General features: G+C 53.0%; 1 protein-coding gene across 2 annotated transcripts; it reads right to left on the bottom strand.

Moving 5' to 3' along the window:
- Nucleotides 1-651: 651 nt before the first annotated feature.
- MAPK13 (mitogen-activated protein kinase 13) lies at nucleotides 652-15,500 on the bottom strand. 2 transcript variants are annotated; one of them, XM_033216953.1, is made up of 12 exons: nucleotides 14,537-15,495; nucleotides 13,819-13,948; nucleotides 12,553-12,611; nucleotides 9,040-9,148; nucleotides 8,838-8,867; nucleotides 8,355-8,402; nucleotides 8,117-8,231; nucleotides 7,934-8,005; nucleotides 6,409-6,488; nucleotides 6,074-6,152; nucleotides 5,801-5,977; nucleotides 652-5,547 (listed from the first exon to the last, which is right to left on the bottom strand). In XM_033216953.1, exons 1-12 carry the CDS (start codon nucleotides 14,653-14,655, stop codon nucleotides 5,468-5,470), a joined length of 1,098 nt encoding a protein of 365 aa, XP_033072844.1. In that variant the 5' UTR covers nucleotides 14,656-15,495; the 3' UTR covers nucleotides 652-5,467. The 2 variants fall into 2 exon arrangements, with proteins under 2 accessions (XP_033072844.1, XP_033072845.1); XM_033216954.1 differs by having other exon boundaries at nucleotides 5,526-5,658; nucleotides 5,802-5,977; nucleotides 14,537-15,500.
- Nucleotides 15,501-25,235: the final 9,735 nt, after the last annotated feature.

Here is a 25,235-nt window from a genome sequence, read left to right as displayed (position 1 = left end):
CCCATTCTGCAAACTAGATATAGAGGCCTCCACCAATTCCCTAACACAGGGGTCCCCAATCCCCAGGCAGGGGCCGATACCTGTCTATGGCCCGTTAGGGACGAGCTGCACAGCAGGAGGTGAGCTGCAGGTGAGCATTACAGCCTGAGCTGTGCCTTCTGCCAGATCAGTGGTGGCACAAGATTCTCATAGGAGCACAAACCCTATTGTGAACTGCGCATGCGAGGGATCCAGGTTGCATGCTCCTTATGAGAATCTAATGCCTGATGATCTGAAGTGGAACAGTTTCACCCAAAACCATTCCCCACCACCTTCCATCCTTGGAAAAATTGTCTTCCATGAAACCAGTCCCTGGAGCCGAAAAGGTTGGGAACTGCTGCCCTAGCAAAATGCCCCAGTCACGTCCATTTCTACCTGGGTGGTGAGGTTGGGCGGTCCAGAGGAGTGGGCCCTGATGAGTGTGTGGGCGTCCAGGTGCAGTGCTGGAAGTTTCCAACCTGGCTCCATGATCATAGAGAGTGGGGCTGGGGGGTTTGTTAGGAATTCACAGAGGATACCTAACGCCTCATTTCAGTAGCTGGAACAGCCTCATTCCAATAGCTCATAACTGGGGTCCATGAACTATAGAATTCAGGGGTCTGTGCACTTGGATTGGAATAGAATACAACTTTATTTTCAGTCATTTCTATTTCCTGGGTTATGAACAAAGGGAGCAAAGTGCAGTTGTATCAGCAGCGCCAATAGAAACCACAGAGTTTTTCATATCCCTTTACAGTTTGCCACAGGTATCTTAAAATACTGTTTACACTCATCTCTACTTCAATTTACCATTGTTTAATAGGCCCACCCCTAGATCTTGTTATTCAATATGTTAATAAAGAAACCTATGCACATAGTACCATGTTACACATTTTAAAAATATTTTGACAACTGTATATAAATATAACTAGCTTACTTTGTAATCCTACATATTTTATGTGTACGAAAATATTATTCTGAAATTAGCCAGGCATAGTGGTGCATGCCTATAGTCCCAGCTACTTGGGAGGCTGAGGTGGGAGGATCACCTGAACCCAGGGAGGTCGAGGCTGCAGTGAGCCGTGATTGCACCACTGCACTCCAGCCTGGGCAATGGAGTGAGACCCCGTCTCAAAAGAAAAGAAAAGAAAATATGATTTTGAGAAGCGATCAAAGGCACAAAAAATGGCCAAAGGCCCCTGACTGTCATCCACCCAGAGTGAGGGCTGCCGTCCAGCTAAGCCGGGACCCTGCAGGAGGAACCAAAGCAGAAGAATCCCTGGCACCACCCTTGCTCCGGGATATATCCCTGGGTGCTCAACAAAGAAGTAAGAACAACTTGCTGCCATCTTCAGTTTGATGGAATGGCCTTAGGCCTCTGCTGCCCATTGTGAAATCACCCGCCTCTTACCTAAAAGCTCAGGAGGATTTAGGGAGAATGCAGATAGAGCACCTGAGTTCACTGTGTAATGAAGGAAGGGAAGCCTCCCAGCATTAGATCTTAGGGAATTGTTTCAACCAAATTTAAGGATGCAAAAGCCAAGAGTTGGGAGGAGAGGCAGGGAGAGATTCCTCCCTCCTCACCTGTGGCTGCAGCACTGCTTGGGGGCATGGAAAAACAGTTTTCCACATCCTAGCAGACAGCAAAAGCTATTTCAATGTGCCAAGTGAAAGTTGAGCCATGCCCTCATCCAAACTAGCCTCCAGCCTCACGCAGGCAGCTCGGGGCACCTGTGCGCACTGGGCTCACCTTTACGGAGCTGTTCCTCCATCAGGCAGCTCTGGGCACCGGTGTATACTGGGCTTGCCCTTATGGGGGCTGTTCCTCCATTTCTGTCTCCCCTTGTGCTGCCCCTCACTGGGAGCAGCACCACCCCAATCCACACCAGGCAAGCCCGGCCCTGGGACACCGCTGCTGTCTGTTCTCATGGATGACTCAGGCACCAGCAAAAATACTCTTTGTTCCTCAAAAGAGGGAATGGAGGGCACACTTGCTGTTAGGAAATGTCCCCCACCTTGCAGTCTGGCTTCCTGATCTGTTAAGATATTTTAAGCCACCCCATCAGCCACAGAACGAAGCCCATCCACCAAGAGTACCTGAGCCCAAATCTCCCCCACCCCCACCATGCCAGCTCCTCTGCCCGCAGACAGCAGGAGAATAGACTTGTTTCCTATCACACAGGCCATGTGCTCACTGGGCAAGACCCAAATCCATGGAGCCCCCACCCCCTTTACCCCCCACCCCCTCCACCCCCCACCTTGCGCTGCTGAGCACCTCCACTGCCTTTTGAAGAAACTTCACAGGTCTGAGAAAATTCTGTGGGAGGGGGCTGAGGTTTAATTCCAGAGTGGGGACAGCCTAGGGGCACACCAAGGGATGATGGGGATGGGGGCAGTCTGGGAGTCTGAGAGAATAGAGATTCTCAAAGGTACAGCCCAGGGCTGCCCACTTCTGCTTCCTGCTGTGCTCTCTGCCACCTTCCATATGACATTGGCCTGGTCGGGGCAAAGAAGTGACCGACAGGCCCCTGGGGACATCATTCAGTCATCATTCATTCATTCATGCACAGATATTTGCTCACAGTGGGCAATGGGAAGGGCAGGCCAAACCGCACACTGTAAATGCTGCCCACAGAGGGGGCCTGCAGCCCAGGGGGGATGATGGAGAACAGCTGCCTGGAGGGAGGCCTAAGGCAAAGCCTTGAAGGCCAAGGAGAATGGAGAGGAGAATGGAGGGCCTTCTACCCACGGGCACTAAAAGAAGGCCAAGCCTACTTGGGGAGAGGCAGTATCGGGGCCTGTGCACTGGGCAAAAAAGGCTATGAGTGTCATGCTGTTGGGAGAAAATGGGTCCTGTGGTTAAGTAAATTTGGGAAGTTCTGTATTAAATGAGTTGGACAGTTCTCTGTACTGCAGCACTTGTCAGGACTTTTAACCTGTGAATGATGCAGAATGAACCTTATGGTGGATCCCAGGACTGGTGTCCCACACTGACATAAGGACCAGGGGAGGCAGTGGGAGCTGATGAGATTCAAAACACAAGGGGTTTTGAATGCCAGGCCAAGAAGGCTGGACTTTTTCCTTGGGGCAGTGAGGATTCTCAGAAGGAGACTTAGAGGGATCTAGACTCAGGGAACCTGGGGCAGTTTAGTAACCAGCGAGGCCAGGGCTGTGGCAAGACTAGCCAGTCCCAGTCAAGGACTCCCCAACTCCTTGACAGCAGGGCCTTTCTGTGGGAGAGAAAACAGAGACCATGGACACAGTCAGCAGTAAGGGTCTCAAGAGAGACCGGCGAGAAGACGGAAGGCTGGGCAATCCTGAATCCAAGCTGGGCGCAGTGGTCAAGCCTACTTGGGTTCCAATCCTGACTCCACCACTTCCCAGCTGTGGGTATCTGACCCAATGTCTCTGTGGCCTCAGGGTATTTGTTTTTTGTGTTTTGAGATGGAGTCTCACTCTTGTCACCCAGGCTGGAGTGACAAGGTTGGCAGAAAATACAGAGGTTCCCATGTACTTCCTCCCCTTCTCTCTCCCCAGTTTTCCTGATGAGTAACGTCTTGCATTAGTGTGGCACAATTGTTACAATTTATGAACCAATACTGGCACATTATTATTAACTGAAGTCCACAGTTTACTTGAGGGCTCACTCCGTGTTATCCAGTCCTACAGATTGTAACAAATGCACAATATGTATCCACCATTACAGTATCATACAGAAGAGTTTCAAGGCCTTAAAAATGCTGTGTGGGCCTGCAGGGTGGCTCATGCCTATAATCCCAGCACTCTGGGAGGCCAAAATGGGAGAATCACTTGAATCCAGAAGTTCAAGACCAGCCTGGGCAACATAGAGAAACCCTGCCTATACAAAAAAGAAAAAAATGTTTTAATTAGCCACCTGTAGTCCTGGTGCACCTGGATGGCATATACCTGTAGTCCCAGCTACTTAGGAGGCTGAGGTGGGAGGATGGCTTGAGCCCAAGAGGTTGAGGTTGCAGTAAGCTGTAATTGTGCCACTGCACTCCAGCCTGGGTGACAGAGCCAGACCCTGTCTCAAACAAGCAAACAAACAAAAAGCTGTCTGAGCCTCAGTTTTAACACCTGTAAGATGAGTGTGAAGCTCCATCTGAAGCCCCCCAGTCTTCTACTGTAGGTTGATTTAGGCCTTCCAACAAATCAAATATGACTGAAATCCACTAAATGTCTGATGTCCATCAGAATCACTAGGCTTGGGTCAGGGCGAGAGGTCCTCATTCAAATGCACATTCTAAGGTCTCAACTCCAGACCTGCTGTCACAAGCCCTGGGATGGGGCCCAGGAATCTGCATTTTAACAATTCCCCTGGTGCACAAGGAAATTTGAGACCCACTGTGCCCCTGATAGCTTGTGCACATGGAAATTCGTTTCTCAGATAAAAACAGAGAGGTTCTAGCCACTGTCAGGTCAAAGCTCTGGAGAGCTGTGCCATCTCCCAAAGAGAGCAGAACGGTTTGCCATCAAGCTAGGCAAGAGCCCATTTCTGCCTGTGCAGCTCGCAGTATCCAAGCCTGCTGTTGTTTCGTATCTTGATTGCTTATCACTCACCCAAAATAACCTGAATGCAATAGCACCAGCTGCAGCTCTCTCCGCAACTCCCTTAATTTAGCAGCCAAACACATTTGGTTTCTTCACAGAGCACAAGGCCTCAGCACAGGGCCCAGGAAGGGGCCCCTCCCTCCCAGCTATCTGTAGTGAGTTGAATCATTTCCCTCTGGAATTCATGTCCACCTGGAACCTAAGAATATGACTTTATTTGGAACTAGAGTATTTGCAGGTGTAATTAATAAGGATCAAGATAAGATCATACAGGATTAGGGTGGGCCCTAAATCCAATGACTGTTGTTAAAAGAGGAGAGAACAGAAGAGACAGAGACTGGAGTGATGCAGCAATAAGCCGGGGAATGCCACGGACTGCCCACTGCCACCACAAGCAAAAAGAGCCAAGGAAGGATTCTTACCCAGAGCCTTCAAAGGGACCACAGCCCTGCCAACACCTCCATCCCAGATTTCCAGCCTCCAGAACTGTGAGGGAATCAAGTTCTGCTGTTTCAAGCTACCCAATGTGTGGTAATTCATTAGAGCATCCCTAGGAAACCAATGCAGCATCACTGCCATAGGCCCCTGGCCTGGCTCAGCGCCCTCTCAGCCCCACTCCAGTGGGAGGGAAAGGTCCCCACCTGCAGGCAGTTCTCCAGATGGGCAGTTTAACATGGCCCGTTAGGATCAGAGCTAGTTTCTCCCAACCAACATCTTTGAATTCTGCATCTACTAGGCCCATTTCCCACATAAGGAGAAGGACCCTTCTGTCCTCTGCTTGAAAGGCTGTATTCCAAGAAGGGCTGAGTTTGGTAGTGACAAATAAATACTGGTCCTTGGGCAGTGTCTGGCCAGCGGTGCCATGTGAGATGAGTCCCTACAGCTTCATGCCACTCCGGCGCCGCGAGTCCTTCCGGGCAATGGGGCTGAAGTTCACGATCTCCTTGTAGATGTGCTCTGAGAAAGGCAGCATGGTTTAAGGTGGGTAAAGAGGTGCTGAGACGAGAAAGTCCACTCCCTTCAGAGACAGCGTGGAGAGCGAAGTCAGCTCAAGGAGAAAGAAGCACGTAGGAGACAATGCCCACCACGAAGGAGGGGGCAGGAGCCTTAGGTGGCAGGTAGGGCTGGCAGAGGCCAGGCACAAAGATGGAGGAAGCAAGGAAGAGAGGCTGCAGGTGGAGGCGAGGAAGCCCGAGGCCCCAGCTCTTACGCTTCCATTCATCCACTGTGAGTTTCTCGTGTTCTAAGGAATCATCAAATGGCTGTTGGGCCTCCGTCTCTTCCTCAGGGTCCCGGAAGGGTTCAAAGAAGGGATGGGTGAGGGCCTGCGCGGCTGTCAGGCGCTTGTCCACATCTAGCTCCAGCATCTTCTCCAGCAGGTCCACGGCTGCAGGGGCAGAGCCATGAGCCTCACACCGGGGTGGAAGAGCCTGCCCTTGGGGATGCACTGAGAGGCCCCTGGGGAGTGGGCTATGAGACTCACCCTGGGGGCTGGCCCGCGGGAAGAGCTGAGTGAAATCCTTCTTGGGGGTCTGTGGCAGGGACTGGATGTAGGATTTGGCCTGGAAGACAGAAAAGCATCAAACCCCTTAGGGCTCTGGCCTCAGCATGTAGAGCAGGGATTTCAGAAAAGCCTCAGAGCAGGGCTGAAGGCTCAGGTCAGGGTCCACGGTGAGATGAAGACAAGAGCGCGTGCCAGGCTAGGAGGATGCTGTGGGAAGGTGCAGGTGAGCCTTCTTCCACAAAGGCCTCCAGCCCACTGGGCCCATGTCAGTCAAGCACACTCCCAGGCCAGGCTAGGTCCCATTTACCACCCACCGCTTTGTCGTTCAGCTTCTGCACAAACTCTGTGCCTGGCACCCCGGTCACTTTCAGGATCTGGGTCAGCTGGTCCAGGTCTTGGTGGCAGGTTAAGGCTTAGCGTTGGTCTCCTGGTGGGTCTGAGACTGCCCTTCCCACAACCCCACCATCACGTCACCTGGGCACCATGGCAACTGACTGTCCAGGCTGCAGCCCTGCCTACCCACCTCCTGCTCTCAGGAGGAGGCCCATTCTTCAGGGCTCAGGGCTCTGGAGAGCTTTCCAACATGCCAGGCTGAGGGGGTTCCCTACCGGACAAATACATGGGGACTTCTCAGCCTTCATCCCAGTCACTCTTTTCTGTTTCCTCGTCTTCTCACCAAAGGCCTGTCCTGCACACACAGTCACTCAGTTCATGTGTGCAGTGCCAAAATGTATTTTCCACATGGTGGTAGAATTATAGGTGACCCGTTTTTCATCATTTTGCTTATCTATCTATCTATTTTTTTTTTTTGAGACAAGGTCTCACTCTGTCACCCAGGCTGGAGTGCAGTGGCATAATCTGGGCTCACTGCAACCTCCACCTCCTGGATTCAAGCAGTTCTCCTGCCTCAGCCTCCCGAGTAGCTGGGATTACAGGTGTGCACAACCACACCCAGCTAATTTTTGTATCTTTTGATAGTGATGGGGTTTGACCACGTTGGCCAGGCTGGTCTTGAACTCCTAACCTCAGGTGATCTGCCCGCCTTGGCCTCCCAAAGTGCTGAGATTATAGGCGTGAGCCGCCACACCCACCCGACATTTTGGGTTTTTTTTTTGAGTTAAGGTCTCCCTCTGTCACCCAGGCTGGAGTGCAGTAGCACAATCACAGTTCACTGCAGCCTCAACCTCCCAGGCTCAACCAACCCTCCCACCTCAGCCTCCCAAGTAGCTGGGACTACAGGTGCATGCCACTATGTCTGGCTAATTTTTTTTTTTTTGAGACAGTCTTGCTCTGTCACCCAGGCTGGAGTGTAGTGGCACAATCTCGGCTCACTGCAAGCTCCGCTTCCTGGGTTCACGCCATTCTCCTGCCTCAGCCTCTGGAGTAGCTGGGACTACAGGCACCTGCCACCACATCTGGCTAATTTTTTGTATTTTTAGTAGAGATGGGGTTTCACCGTGTTAGCCTGGATGGTCTCGATCTCCTGACCTGGTAATCTGCCCGCCTCAGCCTCCCAGAGTGCTGAGATTATAGGTGTGAGCCACCGCACCCGGCCCATGTCTGGCTAATTTAAAAAAATTTTTTAGAGATGGGGGTCTCACTATATTGCCACCTCCGGTCTCAAACTCCTGGTCTCAAACAGTCCTCCCACCTCAGCCTCCCAAAGTGCTGGGATTACAGGCGTGAACCACCGCATCCAGCCTTATCTGCATTTACAAATTATTTTACAGGGAGTATATATCACTCTCACATTAAGAAAAAAAAGACAGTTGTTTAAATAAAGTGTCTGTTGAAGGAAGGAATCCCTAGATGGAATTTGGCTTTTCCAGCAAAGGATACAGTCTTTCCCCTTGAACAGAGTTTTCCCTGTCAGCATCTCTGCCATGATACAGCCCACAGACCAGATGTCCACTGCAGAGGGAGGGGAAGTGTCACCTGGACTGTCTGACTGGGCCTGGCAGTCAATCAGCACCGAGTGACCAGATGGCCCCAGGACTGCCCTCTCAGGCGCTGACCACTGACCTGTCTGGTTGTAGTGCATCCAGCTGAGGATCACCTCGGGGGCCCGGTACCAGCGGGTCACCACATAGCCAGTCATCTCGGCATCTGCGTGCCGCGCCAGCCCAAAATCCAGGATCTATGGCTCAGAGGATAAATGGAAAAGGAACTTGCTGAGAGGAGGAGGCTCTGGGAGCGGCTTCCAGGGGCTTCCCTGGGGAGGGCCCATCCCGCCTCTGGGCTGAGCCTGCAGCCCACTCACCTTCAGTTCACAGTCCTCATTCACAGCTAGGTTGCCCGGCTTCAGGTCCTGGGGAGAGGACAGGGAGTGCATGCTAGGCTGAGGCAGAAATGGAGCTTGTCCTAGCTCCACCACCACCCAGGGGTGTGACCTCAGCCAGGCCCCTTTCCCTTCTGGGCCTCAGTTTCCTCATGTGTAAAATGAGGGTTGGACTAGGTGTTCTCTCGGGGCCCATCCAGCTCTAAAATATTCCTGATTCTTGAAGCCTGAAGCACTCAGCTCAGGGCTCCCTTTGTCCACAGCAGTTCCCCATGAAGTCCCCTGGGACACAGCGACTCTTTGCAGCAGGCCTTCCTGGGCCGTGGCTGGGTCTGAAAACTCCATATTCTGAGCTCCTAGGAAGTGTCCTCTCCCTCCACCTTTCCCACTCCTTGATTACCAAAGAACCCCACACCCAGGGATGGGACAGGGGCCTCTGAGGACCATGGCAGAGAAAGCACTCACCCTGTGCACGACCCCAGCTGAGTGGATGTACTGTGTGGGAGAGAGAGAAGGGTGAGTCCATGGCCCAGTTTCCACACCAGACACTTCAGGCTGGCTCAGAAACCTCCTCCGACCTGTAACAGTGTGCTCTCTCCAGCCTCCCCCAAACCTCCGGTCTCGACAGCAAGGCATCCCTTCTGCCAGCCTCCAACTCCCCACCCACCTTAAGACCTTTGAGCATCTGATACACCAGGTACTGGATCTTCTCCTCACTGAACTCCATCCCCATGATCTTCTGCAAATCCGTCTGCATGAAGGGCATCACCAGGTAGCTGGAAGGCATGAGGGCTTCTTGGAACAGTGCTGGGTCCCACCCAGCCCCAGGTCTGTGCTCAGAGGAGGGGCCTCAGGGCAGAACAGGGGTCATAGAGACACCCTCCAGTGTGCAAAAACCAACCCCACCTCAGTCAGCCAGATCACCACACAGGCCTCTGGGCTCCTGGCTCCCAGCCTTCCTGTGGCAGGCTGCCCAACTGGCAGAGCTCAGAGTAAGCGCTGCAGTTGGAGCGTGCTCAGGAAAGCCACATGGAACTGTGTTCCCGCTCTTCAAAGGTACTCTCTCCTTGCCCTCCTCCACACCCCAGGGAAAGCCACAGCTAGGAGTTAGAAACATCTGCCAGTATTTCCTTTGGCTTCTGTCCAAATATTTTATCCCTCAGAGGGTCATGCCCAGCTGAGATGGCTCTACAAACAAATAATATGTCCACCTTTCCAAGAAGAAAACAATACAACAGTTTCCAGGAGGGTGGAAGGGGTAGATGGGGAGGCTACTGCAGCCTCTTAGGGAATTGCACAACAGGATAAGGCCAGCAAAATGTAACTGTTGTAGCAACAGCAAAATCCGGGACAAAGACAAAAAATAATAAAAATTATAAAATAGGCCAGGGGGCATAGCTCATACCTCCAATCCCAGTGCTTTGGGAGACGGAGGCTGGACGATCGCTTGAGGCAAAGAGTTTGAGACCAGCCTGAGCAACATAGGGACCCCATCTTTTCTTCCTTTCCCTTCCTTCCTTCCTCCCTTCCTTTCTTCTTCCCTCCCTCCCTCCCTCCCTCTCTCTCTCTTTCTTTCTGATGGAGTCTCGCTCTGTCACCCAGGCTAGAGTGCAGTGGTACAATCTCGGCTCACTGCAACCTCTGCCTCCCAGGTTCAAGCGATTCTCTTGCCTCAGCTTCCTTGAGTAGCTACAACTACAGGTGCACGCCAGAATGCCCAGCCAATTTTTGTATTCTTAGTAGAGACGAGGTTTTGTCATGTTGGCCAGGCTAGTCTCGAACTCCTGACCTCAGGTGATCTGCCTGCCTTGGCTTCCCGAAGTGCTGGGATTACAGGCGTGAGCCACCGCACCTGGCCTGGACTCCATCTTTCAGGAAAAAAAAAAAAAAAAAAGCCAGGTGTGGTGGCATGCACCTTTAGTCTCAGCTCCTCAAGAGGCTGAGGTGGGAGGATCACCTGAGGCCAGGATTTCGAGATCAGGATGAGTAACATAGTGAGACACCATCTCTATAAAAATTTAAAAACAAAACAAAACAAAAAGCTGGACATGGTGGCATGCATCTGTAGTCCCACCTACTTGGGGGTCTGAGGCGGGAGGATGGCTTGAGCCTACAGGTTGGAGGCTGCAGTGAACTGTGTTTGTGCTACTGCACTCCAGTCTGGGCAACACAGCTCTATCTCTAGAATATAATTTAAAAATTTTTAAAATAAATATTACCTTAAAAATTATAAAATATATATATATATTTGAAAGGACATGCTGGAGGCATCTCCAGGAGACTCTGGATTTTGGCAGCCCTCTCCTGCCTGACCACACACCTCCCTTGGGGCCCTCTCCATGCCCAGTCCCCTCCTGTCTTTCCCCTCCACTCGGGCACTGGTTTTTTCATCTTGGCGACAAACTTCCTGAAGCCTCTCTGTGCTAGAGCCACATTCCCTTGACTTTGCTCCTTCAACTGACCACCCCTTCTCCCTCTCTCAGCACCAAACTTCTAGAAAGGGCGGTCCACATTCCCGGATTCCACTGCCTTAACTCCCAGTCTTGAGATAACCTGGTTTCTGCTTCCCTCCTACTGCCAGACCGCTCAGCTCAAGATCACCAGTGAACACCCGACAAACACACCATGACTCCCTTTTCTTCTGACCTAACTTTTCACCAAGTCTGAAACTCCCGGCCAGGTGCGGTGCCTCACGCCTGTAATCCCAGCACTTTGGGAGGCCGAGGCGGGAGGATCACGAGGTCAGGAGATCGAGACCATCCTGGCTAACACGGTGAAACCCCGTCTCTACTAAAAATACAAAAAATTAGCCGGGCGTGGTGGTGCGCGCCTGTAGTCCCAGCTACTCGGGAGGCTGAGGCAGGAGAATGGCATGAACCTGGGAGGCAGAGCTTGCAGTGAGCCGAGATCGCGCCACTGCACTCCAGCCTGGGCGACAGAGCTAGACTCTGTCTCGAAAAAAAAAAGAAAGAAAGAAACTGCCTCTCAGTTCTTTGCTGACTCTCCTCTGCCTCCGATCAGGCCCTCTCGGCTTCTTCCGTCTGCTCCTCCTCTCGGCTCTTCTCTTTCATGTTGATATCTGAATCAATACTGTCTTACCGCATTCTATAACTACCTGTTCCCAGGTGTCAGCTATAATCCATTGGTGATTATTCCAGCACAAATCCACATCCCTAGCCCAGACTTTCTTCTGCTGAGGTTCATATTTATTTGCAACTGTGATTAAACATTGGAATGTTCACAGTCTCTTTAAAAGTAAAGTGTCCAAAATGGAGTTCATTATCTTTCCCCCAAGATCTGCTCTTCCTCCACCTTGTATTCCAAGCAGGAACCTGCACGTCCCCCCACCTCTGCCACCTCACTTAGCCACTGCACCCCAACAGACGGAACATTGTGTTGGCCCTGCCTCCCAAATGGGGCCTCAAGTCTGCTCTTGGCATCCCATCACCTCTACTTTAGATCGTTAACACTGGCCTTCAGGCTCTCCCCTCTGTCCCAGAGCTGCTTCCTACTCCTTTCTTGGTGCTGCCAGAGTGCATCCCCCAAATCCCATCTGAACATACCACCTCCCTGCTCAAATCCCCAGGTCTTGAGGCTGCCTGTAGGATCAATCCAGATTCAGCTTGACCAAGCCAGCTGCTGGCCTCCATGCACCACACTGACTTCTCCATCTTGTCCAAATAGTCCAGTCTTATTCAGACACCGCACAGGCAAAGCTATACATTTTGCAGCTATATGTTCTGGTTCTCTGCCATTCTGTGAAACACCCCCATCAGCCAGAGGCAGCCAAGGCTTCTTAATCCTTGCTTCATGCTAGAAAGAGTTCCAAGGTCCAGACTCACATCTGTGTCCCCAGGAAAGGTGAGTTGGTGCTAACCCTGTGAGGACTGGCAGATGTGTCTTCATGGTGTTAAAGCTGGGTAAAAAGCAAAGCAGCTGTGCAGAACTCCCCCTGCCAGGCAAGCACCCCACAAAGTCCTTCCTGCCTCTTTCTGCCTGCCTTTGGCTAAAAGCATCTTTCCAGAGAGAATCACACTTGACAGGCAAAGGCATAGGACTGCCAGGGAAGGAGTTTCTCCCCGCCACACCCAGAATAGAAACCCTGGACCCTCCCCCACCTTGCTCCCCAGCAGCATGTAAGGCCTGCAAATGCCCCAGAACCCAGTGCAGCCCAACTCACAAGTCATGGAAGTTGCGCAGGGAGGAGGCTGGGGTGAAGACATCCAGGAGCCCAATGACCTGGGGAAAAAGTCACCTGTGAGGGCTAGACAGATATTACCTTCTCCTCCCACCTCCTCCTGGGCCCTGGCCATGCACAGGGTCATCCACCCTTTCCTAATACACCACCTGCAGCAGGAGGCATGTCTCCAACCTTCTTGGAAGCAGTAAAAAGGGCAGAGGGCTAGAGGAATCCCCTGGATTTGGAGGGAGTTTGCAATAAATCATGACAGAGAGTCAGGCTGAGGAGAAGGGAAGGTGGGGAGAAGAATGAGGTGTGCTCATTACTTTCAAGTCTGGTGTTCAGGGCAAGCAATGCAAACCCACTCTCAACTCACCTAGGCAGCAGGAAAGCATAAGGGGAGGGTGGAAGGGAAAAAGGAGGGAACAGGGAAGGAGCTTTCCAGCCAGCAAATGCCCTGCCCCGACCTTGGGTCTCCAGCCACATCCATCCTTGCCTGCCACAGGGCTGGTTCAGAGCCAAGGACAAGATCACCCTGGCTGGAGGAATAGGGGAGGGGTTTGCTGGAGAAGAATGGGCTTAAAATGTACATAACATTTTGAAATGTCTGCCCTCCAATCTAGGTATCCTGCAGCAAAGCCTGCCTGCCAGGTCCTGAGCTGGGCCCCTGGTTTTCCTGGCTGCTTCTATCAGACAAGCCAATCTGATGGTCAAGTGCTTAGACCCTGAGCCTCGCTGCCCAGATTGAAACCCCAGCTCTGCTACTGACTAACCATCTAACCTGTGAGACTTGCTGTGCTTTAGTTTCCCTGTCTGTGACACGGGGCAACAGTACTTATATATCATGAGGACTAGACAAGTTAGTGTATGCAGAGCTCTTAGAACACAGGAAGTGATCGATATGTGTATATTGTTGTTATCAGGGTCACGTGGACACAACACTAACTGGGAGTCTAGTCCCAGGTAGCCACAAGTTCTCAGACATGGAACCAATTACAAAGTTCCCCTGTGCCAATTTCCTCTGTAGGATGAGACACTCTGTACCTCACAAAGTGTGTTCTGCCAAAAATACCCTTTGACCTCTTCCTGGAAAGTGGGCAGGGCAGGTCCCAGCACCCCCTCCTTTCAACAGTGAGGTGAGAGGCACCATTAGGGGAGCAGGGAGGAGACTGTCCCGAGCTCTCCACACCGGGAGGCCCTGCCTGCGCCTGCCCCTGACTCCCCAGGGCAGCCCCCGCCCCATTCCCCGGGGCAGCCACTGCCTACGTTCTCATGCTGCATGTGCTTCAGCAGCAGCAGCTCCCGGTAGGCGCGCTTGGCGAAGATCTCGGACTGAAAGGGCCGGCTCAGCTTCTTGATGGCCACCTTCTCCCCTGACCGCTGGTCGATGGCCGAGCTGTCGGGCACAGGCAGGTCAGCAGGCGAGGCTCTCCTCGTGGGCCCTATCTCCCAGATCGCCCTGACCCCTCCCACTGGGCAGCTGGCTGAGAGGGGACGATGCCCACCACCTAGAATATGGGGGAGCCGCGGGACGCAGGGCAGGGAATGGGAAGTCAGGCAGGAGCTGAGAGAGAGGCACAGCGCCAGGGGCAGCAATCGTCTCATTGCGACGGGATCCACGGCAGGGAAGGAGTCTCACTCTCTCTGCGACTTGGCGAGCCACCTCCCCCTCTTGGGGCCTCGGTGTACTCGTCTGTGACAGTGAGGATCTGCCCAATGGACTCCGGGATCTTGCAAGGGCACAGTCCTGGAGAACCAGGCCCAGTCCCAACTCGACCCACAGAGACCTCACTCAGCCACCCGGTGAGAAAAGGGAGATGGCGGCTGAGTGGCCCCGGGGAGGGCGCTGCGCCTTGAGGTCCGCCGTCAAGGTGGCGCTGGCGAGGGGCCAGCCCAGGGCGGGCTGGGAGGAAAGGGGAGCGCACAGCGCCCGCCCCACCACCCCCCGCGCCCCCCCTGCCCCCCAGCGGCCCGGGGGTCTCACCACACGGCGCCATAGGCCCCGCTGCCGACGTGCGTCGGGGACACGTAGGTCTTGGGCAGCTCCCAGGCGGTCTTGTTGACGTCCTGCTTGTAGAATCCCTTTTTCCGGATGAGGCTCATCCCGGGCACCCGATCTCGGCGGCCCTGGCGTGGCGGCTGCGTTCGCGGCCCAACGGGCTCCCAGCGCCCCGGCCCCCGCTGCGCCCGCCCCGCGCCGCCCGCTCCTCCCCCGCGCGAGGGCGGGGGCCCCGGGCCGCGACGCTCCCACCTGTCGGCTCGCCCAGGTGCGCAGGGGCCGCCACGCCCGGGCCTGCCCAGCCCTGCGCTCCCGCGCTTCCGCCCGGCCCGACGGAACCCCTGCTGCAGGGGCGGCCCAGGCACCGGGTCGGGGCTGCCCTGCGGGACCCCGGTGCCTCCCGACCGAGCGCGGGCCAGCGGCGGCGCTGGTGGGTCCAAGCAGGAGGCAGGAGCCGGGAGGCAGCGCTTCCCAGCTCCCTCCAGCCCTGGTCTCCGTAGGAAGAGCTCCTCGTGACTGTGAAGACACAGGAAAGCAAAACAAAACCCCACAACCTCTTAATTATGGAAAATGTCAAACATGCAGGAAAGAAGTGAACAGAGTAAGCCAGCGCTTCTCACACTCGAGTGTGCTCAGGAATCCCCTGGGCATTTTATTTGATTAAAATACAGATCCTGACTCAGTAGGTCTGGGGTGGAGCCGAGAGTCTGCATTTCTAGCCAGCTCCCAGATCTGAGGCTTCTGGACCATATCTGATAGGAGGTTCAATGAACCCCCGTGACCCCGATTCCTCAGCAACCGCAACTCATAATCAATTTTATTTCATCTACATTCCTCTCCCACCATCGTTTTGAAGCAAAACCCAGGCGTCATATCATTTTATTCATAAATATTTTTGTATCTCTAAAAGGTAAGGATTTTAAAAACTACATATACACAATACTTTTTTTTTTGAGACGGAGTCTCGGTCTGTCGGAGTGCAGTGGCCTGATCTTGGTTCACTGCAACCTCCGCCTCCTGGGTTCAAGGAATTATCTGCCTCCACCTCCCGAGTAGCTAGGATCACAGGCGCCTGCCACCACGCCCGGCTAATTTTTGTATTTTTAGTAGAGATGGGGGTTTCACCATCTTGGCCAGGCTGGTCTTGAACTCCTGACCTCGTGATCCACTCGCCTTGGCCTCCGAAAGTGCTGGGATTACAGGTGTGAGGCACCGCGCCTGGCCCACAATACATTCTTTTTGTTTTGTTTGTTTGTTTGTTTTTGTTTTTGAGACGGAGTCTCGCTCTGTCACCCAGGCTGGAGTGCAGTGGCCAGATCTCGGCTCACTGCAAGCTCCGCCTCCTGGGTTTATGCCATTCTCCTGCCTCAGCCTCCCGAGTAGCTGGGACTACAGGCGCCCGCCACCTCGCCCGGCTAGTTTTTTGTATTTTTTTTTTTTTAGTAGAGACGGGGTTTCACCGTGTTAGCCAGGATGGTCTCGATCTCCTGACCTCGTGATCCGCCCGTCTCAGCCTCCCAAAGTGCTGGGATTACAGGCTTGAGCCACCGCGCCCGGCCCACAATACATTCTTAAATCTAAAATTAACAGCACTAATTCTATAATACCAAATATGCATGCAGGTTCAAATGTGCAGAATTTTTGTTTGTTTGTTTTTGAGATGGAATCTTACTCTATCACCCAGACTGGAGTGCAGTGGCGCCATCTCAGCTCACTGCAACCTCCGCCTCTCAGGTTCAAGCAATTCTCTTGCTTCAGCCTCCTGAGTAGCTGGGACTACAGGTGTGCACCACCACTCATGGCTAATTTGTGCATTTTTAGTAGAGATGGGGTTTCACCATGTTGGCCAGGCAGGTCTTCAATTCCCGACCTCAGGTGATCTGCCCACTTCAGCCTCCCAAAGTGTTTGGATTACAGGCGTGAGCCACTGCACCTGGCCCAATGTGCAGCTCTGAAGACAGTTTCTGTGGGCTTCCTAAGGCCCTATGAGGACAATGACAAATCGAGGCCCTTGCCACCTGTCTGGTGGCCTGTGCAGCCTGATGGAGATTCTATACTCAAACCACAAAGGCCTCTGAGGAGCAAGGTGGGGAGGTGGGAGGAGGAAATGGCTGCAAGGGCTCTGGATGCCCAGCCTGACTTGTCCACCCCTCTCTGGCCCAGGCATGGGGCTGTGGAAGGGGCGGGGACCACTTGCTTCACTTTGTGGAAAAGAGAAAAGGTGTACTGAACAAGGAAAGAAACTTGCTAGGGGCTTACAGCAAGCCGGGGGTCCACACTAGGGAGTCTGCAGCCCCCAAACTCTGTGCCCCAAACCCTCCCGGGCAGTCCTGCAGCCTCGGGCACCACTTGGAAGACCATTCTGAAGTGAGGGTGGGGTGCCGGCATCACACAATAACGCCCGCCATTATTTCAGTCAGGCAATCTGTCTTTTTCATTTCTGGCACATGGCAATATATCAGCAAATGTGTGGAGAATGAATGGAGGAGTCAGCCCATTAGATGTAAAAGAGTCATTTAATAAACACTTGTGTTTGCCATGTGCCAGTGATTAAGTGTTTTATATAACTCACTTAGTCCTGGTAAGAGGCCTATGAGTCAGTACTATGATTATCCTCATTTTAGAGATGAGAAACCCGAGGTACAGAGAGGCTAAGTAATTTGCCCAAGGTAACACAGCTGGTAAGGGCAGAGCCTGGTTCTAGAGTCCCTGCTCTTGGTCAGGAGGCTATGCAGTGGCCTAGAATTAAGAGAAATGCTCCTCAAAGGAAATGGCCTTGCCTACATCATAAGGACATGTCTACTGATCCAACCGGGTCTCCCTAGTCCATCCTGCCCTGGGGTATCTGATATGTTCCCCAGCCTTTTCCCTCCTCCACCCCCTACTCTGACCCTGAGATCCCATGGGAGCCTAAGGAACGGGGTTGCTTGCCTGGGAGTGCTGCAGGAGTTTTGGACCTTTGGGATCGGTGGCACCAGTGCAAGGTACCTTGATTCCGAAGTTGGGGTAGGGTCCTGGAAGCCAGATTTTAGGCCGGACGCAAGCAAAAGAGAGTAAGTAAGCTCAGAGATTCAGGTTTTCTTCTGGTTTGAGGATCCAGTAAGGAAAGGGGCTAGGATGTGGCACCAGGTCAGGATGGTGCCGCACGTCTTAAACACCTGAGTGGGGCAGAGTTGGGGAAGGTGGGGATACCAAAGACATGCTCATTGCCCAAGTGGGTGCGACCTTCTGAGGGCACGAGTGGCCACTCTGGCTGTGGCTCCGTATGCTCTTGAGCAAGGGTGAGGAAGTGACTCAGGCCTCTGACTGCTCACACTGACCCCCACTCTGGACCTGACTGGCCCTGTGTTACTCAGCAGCCATGCAGCCTGGGAGGGAGCCCTTGGAGGATCCAGTTGGGGGAGTCATGAAAGGGACGGGAGGAGGAGAGGGTGACTCAGGTCATCCTCGATACCCTGCCTCTCCAGCCTAAGGCTCTCTTCTTTTGAGTTCCAAGGGCCCTTTGCTCTTCTCCTCCCCAGACACCAACCCAAGGTTGTCCTGTTGGCTTGTGCCCTATAAGCATGGAGGCAGGGGTTCAGGAAACCAGCTTTGGAATGAGACCTGAATGTACATCCCTTCTCTGTCATTACCTGCTGTGTGACCTTGGGCAAAGTTTGGTCCTCTCTCTGAGCTTCAGTGTCCTCCTTGTGAAATGGGGATAATACTAAAGTATGACAAGCATATTGAAAGAGCCTTAGAATTGTATCATTTCAAGTATATTCCTCACAATAACCCAATGAGGTAGGAACTTTCAATGCCTCCAACCAGAGATCACCAGAAACACACGTGTAGGGGAACAAGCTGAGCTGATGACTCCTTGCAACAAGGGAGAGCGTGCACCATGGGGGTCATGGGGCGCCCAGGAAGGGGGCGTTACGAATGTTTGGAGTTGTGTTAGGTGATTGGGAAGGGGTTAAGGAAGTGAGGCTTTGTTCTGGGTTGATGCTGTCAGGAAATGGAGGTAACACTGTGATTGGGAGTCTTAACACATCTTGCCTAGAAGGAAAGCAGACTAGGGCAAGGCTGAAGCTACAGCTGGTAAACCAGCAGCCTCCACTCAGCTTAGCTCTACAGGGGGATTTGGGTCATTTCTGTGGTTTGACAATATTCATGTTTTGTCTATGTTCAGATATGGTTATGGAGTAGTTTCATTTTTGTGTTAGTCTGCCCTGTTCACGGATGGCCTTGTTCGATGCTGATGTCTGTGAAATTGTCTGTGCTCAGCATAGCAAGACCGAATTGCACCAAGCTGGACAGCTCTGAGTAACCAAGTCCTGGCTAATAGGACCAGGCAGCTTCCAGATATCAGGGCTGCTTTGGTCTGTTCCAATATAATTATTCCCCTGGTACAGATGGAGAGACTGAGGCCAGAGAGGTTAAGTAATTTGCCCAAGGTCACACATAACTAAGAAAGTGGTGAATATGATCTTCATATCTGGCATCTGGCTCCTAACTGCACATTAAACTGCCAACTAGAATGCCCGGTGCCCAGCAAGTGCCTGAGAAGTGGCTGCTGTTGTTGCATTGTCTTCCTAGTTAGCCTGTGAGCTTCTGGAGGCAGAGACATGGTATGGGAATTGATGACTGGTTTCATAGAGATTGAGACAAAAGCCCCACATAACTATGAGGCTGTCATGTCCCCTGTCCTGGCCACCCAGACCCCATCTTGCCCCAGGAGCACAGCAGCCACCCTCTGTGCCCCAAATAGCAGGACCAGCATGAACCTCCTCACCATAGTGAGGATGGGCCAGCACGGACATCCTCACCACGAGACCTCCACAGAAATGAAAAAGCATGACACACCTGGGGTCCTATGGGGGTAGGACAGGCCAGGGAGCCCTGGAGCTCTGGCCCCCGCTCTAGAGATTCCCATGCTCTTTTGGGGCTGTCAAAACTCCATGAAACAAGCAAAATTGCAAGGGGGCAGGGAGATGCAGAAGCCAGACTGCAGATGGGGCTGCTCTGTGGGGCGGTGAGCTGCGTGACCGTGGACAAGTTACTTAGCTCCTCTAAGCCTCAGTCTTCTCATTTGTAAAACGAGACTGGGTGATAAGACCCATGTCACAGGGCCGTTGTGAGGACTAAAAGAGATGACTAGAAAAGTATCCAATTCAGTGCCTCGCACACAGTAGGTTTCTCGCCAGAGGCTCCTTCCCCAGTGGACTGTGTCAGCTCTGCCCGGGTACTCCAGCTGCCCAACCCCAGCTTCTGCCCTTTGGCGGTCCAGTCCCTGCCCCAGAAATGGTCCCCTCAGTGGGAGTCGGCTCCAACTCACATCCAACTCCTCTATTAAGTTTTTTGCCAGATACTCAGCCCAAGGATTCATTGACCCATTCGTTCAACAGTTATTTGTTGGCTGGGCGTGGTAGCGCATGGCTATAATCCCAGCACTTTGGGAGGCTGGGGTGGGAGGATCACTTGAGAACAGGAGTTTGAGACCAGCCTGGACAACATGGTGAAACCCCGTTTCTACTACTACTACTACTACTACTACTACTACTACTACTACTAAAAATTGGCCAAGCATGGTGGCACATGCCTGTGGTCCCAGCTACTCGGGAGGCTGGGGTGGGAGGATTGCTTGAGCCTGGGAGGTTAAGGCTGCAGTGAGCTGCACTCCAGCCTGGGCAACAGAGGGAGACCTTGTCTCAATAAACAGATGATTTAAAATGCTGGGATTTAATACTTTCATATGGGTCAACTAAATGTAATGGCAGGTGGTATTAAGTGCAATGAAGAAAATAAGGCAGAGTAAGGATCTAAAAGACTAGTGAGTAGTGTTTGATTAGGGAAGGTCTGTCTGCGGAGGCAACATCTGAGCAACCATTGAATGGGTCTGGGAGTGAGCCCAGTGGACATCTGAGGAAAGAGCAGGTGTCTGCCTTCCAAACCCCTCAGGGGATACTTGACCCTGCAGACCAGGCACCCAGCCTTATTCCTCCTGCCCATTACTTCCTACTCCAGCAGCCCCTGGTAAGTCCCTCAGGGGAATAGCTTAGAGCACCTGGGACACCTTACTGACCTCTGGAAACTTTTTTTTTTTGAGACAGAGTCTTGCTCTGTTGCTCAGGCTGGAGTGCAGTGGCATGATCTTGGCTCCCTGCAACCTCCGCCTCCCAGGTTTAAGCGATTATCCTGCCTCATCCTCCTGAGCAGCTGGGATTACAGGCATGGCCAGCTAATTTTTGTATTTTTAGTAGAAATGGGGGTTTCACCGTGTTGGCCAGGCTGGTCTCGAACTCCTGACCTCAGGTGATCTGACCGCCTCGGCCTCCCAAAGTGCTGGGATTACAGGCATGAGCCACCAAGCCCAGCCAGCCTCTGGAAACTTGATGGGGTGCTGGGCTTCTCCTATGAGGCCATCTCCCCAACCTTGTGTCCCCATTACCTCTTCCTCTTCTCAAGGGCAAGGGCTGGTCAGCAGACTTAGGGCTCGAGCAGAACATCCATCCCAGCAGCAAAAGATAAAGTGCCATCAGCCAGGTGCGGTGGCTCACGCTTGTAATTCCAGCACTTTGGGCGGCCGAGGAGGGCAGATCAGCTGAGGTCAGGAGTTCAAGACCAGACTGGCCAACAAGTTGAAACCTTATCTCTACTAAAAATACAAAAATTAGCCGGGCATGGTGGTTTTTGCTTGTAATCCCAGCTACTTGGGAGGCTGAAGCAGGAGAATCACTTGAACCCAGGACACAGAGGCTGCAGTGATCGTGCCACTGCACCCCAGCCTGGGCAACAAGAGTGAAACTCCATCTCAAAAAGAAAGAACGGAAGGAAGAAAGAGGCAGGCAGGCAGGAAGGAAGGAAGGAAGGAAGGGAGGGAGGGAGGGAGGGAAGACAAGAAAAGGCACCCTCCCCCACACCTCCTGCACCTCCTCCTCTCTCCCCGCCCTCAGCTTTAGCACCCCCTGGTGGAAGACGGGGGTGGGGACAGCTCTGTGAATCGAGCATCTCAGCCAGTCTTCTGGGTTCCGGATGACAGGCTTCTCCTCTTCACACCTCCCTTCCCACACCGTCCGGTCCACACTCCCCTTTCCACTCCACCCCAAACGCCTGCCTCCCTGCACCCAGCCCAGAGGTCAGCCCCCTCCACTCCACCCTACAAAGATGTGGCTGGGGGAAGGTCTGGTGCCCAGGCCTCCGCTCCGTTTGATCTCGACCTTGTCCTTGGTAGCATTCAGCATATTAATTAATCTGCATTGTCTCCAGTGACATGTCCCTCTCCACCACTGGACAATGACTCTGTCAGGGCGAGGGCAGTATTCTGGCCACTGCTGAGCCCCCTGGCACTGTGCCTGGCCCATTGTAGCTGCTCAGTAAATACTTGGTGACTGAACGAACCAAGGAGTTTTCTGTCTCTTCTGGGTACTACCGACAGGAGGAAGATGCGACTTGAAGACCCAAATGGTGGGACCGAGTAAGCAGTAGTAGGGGAAACGCTTGGCTAGCCTACCATGGGGTGGGTATCCGGGATGTGTGGTCAATCTGTCCTAGGATGTTTCTGACTTTGCTGTGTTCTTCCCTTGCTCCCTGAGGCAAGCCCTAGAGGCCTCATCCTTGTGGGGCCCCCAAGGTCCTAGCATGAGGCTGGACCTTTGTATGGTGGTGAAAGAACCAGAGTGTACAACCTGAATCTGAAGTATCTTCTCTTGCCATGAATTTGCACCAAACGTCCACTCCAAAGCAGGTTCCTCCCTGCGGACAGCCCTCCTCACCACTCCCGCTGAAGCTCTGCATGAGCCAGATCCTCTCCCTATGGAATTGTCCGCCCCTCCTTCCTTCCTCTTTCCCTCCCTCCCTCTCTCCCTCCCTTCCTTCTTTCCAAGCTTAACTCTAAACTCAGGTCTACAAAGAGGTGTTCCCGAGTGAACTCTAGATCCGTTCACCCCACTAACCCTGTGCATATCCCCCTCTCCCCATGACCCCCATCGCACACCACCTGCTTCCCCCCCACAGGCTTCGCGACGTCCACATTCTGGAAGCGTGCTTGTACTCCTGTGAGCCGGTGGAGAGGTAGCCGAGTTCTGGGAGACGGGGCTGAGTCCAGATCTCATGCCTCCATTTGTGGCTACAGGTGAGCGCATGTCTCTAAGCTTCCTCGTCAGTAAGATGGGAGCATGTCACTTGCATAGCCAGGGACACCAGGAGGGTTTACTGAAGCAACGCGTGCCAGGTTGCAGCACTGTGAGTGGTGCTCCCTCTGGTCCTTCAGGACTGCTCATGTGTCACCTCCTCGGAGGTCTCCCCGACCTCATTACAAGCCATGCTCACCTGCCTTACCTGGGCTCATGTCCTTCAAGCCCTGTGTACCTGTTCATCGTCTGCTCCCCTCTAATAGAATGTCATGAAGTTGGCGAGGGTAGGGGCTTTGTCTATTTTGTTCATCACTGAATTCCGAGTACCTGGAAGAGTGCCTGGCAGCCGCTGACTGGCTGAATGGCAGAGAGCAGCAGGGCCTTATCTCCAGCAGCCTTGTTATCGCTGCATCTCTGTCTGTGTGCAGCTGATATGCAGGCCCAACTCGCCTTCGTGCCTGGGGCAGTCTCTGCTCTACTGACCTGACAAACCACAGTAATGGGGTCAGGTCCTGCCTGGACTTCTGTGTGCGGCCTGCCTCAGGCGGGGGAGGCTGTGCACCCTGGAGGCCACCTCCACAATCTGCCTGTCGCGGGCAGAGGCCACAGGGTCTCCCTGCTCCACCCCTTCTAAGTAAACTATCCAATGTCAGGACACATAGATCCTCCCCAGAAGCCCTATGGACCCTGGTCAGGGGCAGATGACCCCAAACAAGACTAGCAGGGCTACCTGCCATGGCAGAGGTTCGGGCTCTGATTCCAGCTCTGTCTCTAATTTGCTGTGTGACCTTAGGTAAGTCAGACTGCCTCTCTGGATACATTCATTTTCTTTTTTTTTTTTTTTTTTTTTTTTGAGGCAGAGTCTCGCTCTGTTGCCCGGACTGGAGTGCAGTGGCCAGATCTCAGCTCACTGCAAGCTCCGCCTCCCGGGTTTACGCCATTCTCCTGCCTCAGCCTCCCGAGTAGCTGGGACTACAGGCGCCCGCCACCTCGCCCAGCTAGTTTTTTTTTTTTTTTTTGTATTTTTAGTAGAGACGGGGTTTCACCGTGTTAGCCAGGATGGTCTCGATCTCCTGACCTCGTGATCCGCCCGTCTCGGCCTCCCAAAGTGCTGGGATTACAGGCTTGAGCCACCGCGCCCGGCCCATTCATTTTCTTTTATATGCATGTAATAAACATGGAAAGAGCACTAATTACTTGCCAAAAGTTGTTATGAGTTTTACATATATGTACCTTAATCCTCCTAAGGACTCTATGAGATGGGTTAACAGTACCCCCCATTTTATGTATAACAATGAGGCACAGAGAGGTGGAGTGACTTGCCCAAGGGACACATAGCTAGTAAGTACTAGAGCTGGGAGTGAAGCCCAGGGAGTCTTGCCCAGGGTCAGTGCTGGTAACCACTATGCTTAGCTGTGCTGGATGATGCTTGTGAAGGGCCAATCTTTCCTAAGAAATAAAATTAAGTAGAAAGAACATTGCGAGACCCTGTCTCTAAAAAAGTAAGAGTCACAGTGAGAGAGCTCCAGCACACCACTGTCACTGTCAGCCCGAGCACAGGTGTGGTGACAGGGATGAGCAAGGGGCCATGGAGGGGAAGCCACCAGCGTGCCCCTGATCCTGGTGACCACACTTCCCTGACAAATAGCTTCTCCCTGCTTCTCAGGCCTGGTCTTCACTCCCTCACACTTGCCCAGGGCTGCCCTTCCTAAGCCAGGGGGCATCCGGATCCAGCTTTGGTCACCTGGAAAGAGGGTGCTCCAGGTGGGCAGCTTGAGGGCAGCACAGCTCCTGTGTGACAGGCAGCCAGTGGCAGCCCAGCTGTGATTAAGCTTCCTGTTTCAGAGCAGCCTTGCCTCCCCGTAACGCCCCACCCCTGGTAGCTCTCAGTGGCCTCCAGGATAAAGTTTAAACTGCTTAGTCAGTTGGACAAGGCTTGCCCCCATCTGGACGGGCCCTGCCTTTCTTGCTAATCAGATCCTCCAAGATGTCTGTGCCCAGGCAACCTCCATTCTAGCCATCCGCAAGCGCACCTTCCTCATCCCCATCACCGCGTCTTTGCTTGAGCTGTCTGTGACCTGTCTGGAATGCCATTCCTCTGCTTTGCCAAGGACTGGGGGGAATCCTTGTTCACAACCTGCTCAGCAGCTCTTCCTGGGCTGGCTTTGCCAGGCCACTCTCACCAGCGCCCATAGACTTGGAATTCTTAGTTAACTTTCAAACAAACCTAAATTGTAAGTTCTTGAGGACATGAGTGTCTTATTTTTCTCTATCCTCCTTACCTACTTGGTGATTAAGGTAAAGCCTTAATCCATTCAACCAAATTTTGCCAGGCACCTCTCAAGATATTGAGAATACACGGACAAATGTCACAGTTCCTGCGCTCAAGAAGCTCCTATCCTAGTGAGGGAGGCAACAGGAAACAGTAACAACACTTGTTGGCAGGTGGGAGTGTAAACTGGGGCAAGCTTTTAGGAGAACCATTTGGCAATGCTGCCACAGTGTCAAAATGTGCACCTTGTTAATCCTGGTAATCCCATAGCTACCAATTCAGTGAAAACAGGAAACAG

This window comes from Trachypithecus francoisi, unplaced genomic scaffold, assembly GCF_009764315.1.
Source record: "Trachypithecus francoisi isolate TF-2019V2 unplaced genomic scaffold, Tfra_2.0 Lachesis_group10, whole genome shotgun sequence".
Taxonomy (NCBI): domain Eukaryota; kingdom Metazoa; phylum Chordata; class Mammalia; order Primates; family Cercopithecidae; genus Trachypithecus; species Trachypithecus francoisi.
This window is presented reverse-complemented; position numbering and strand designations above follow the sequence as displayed.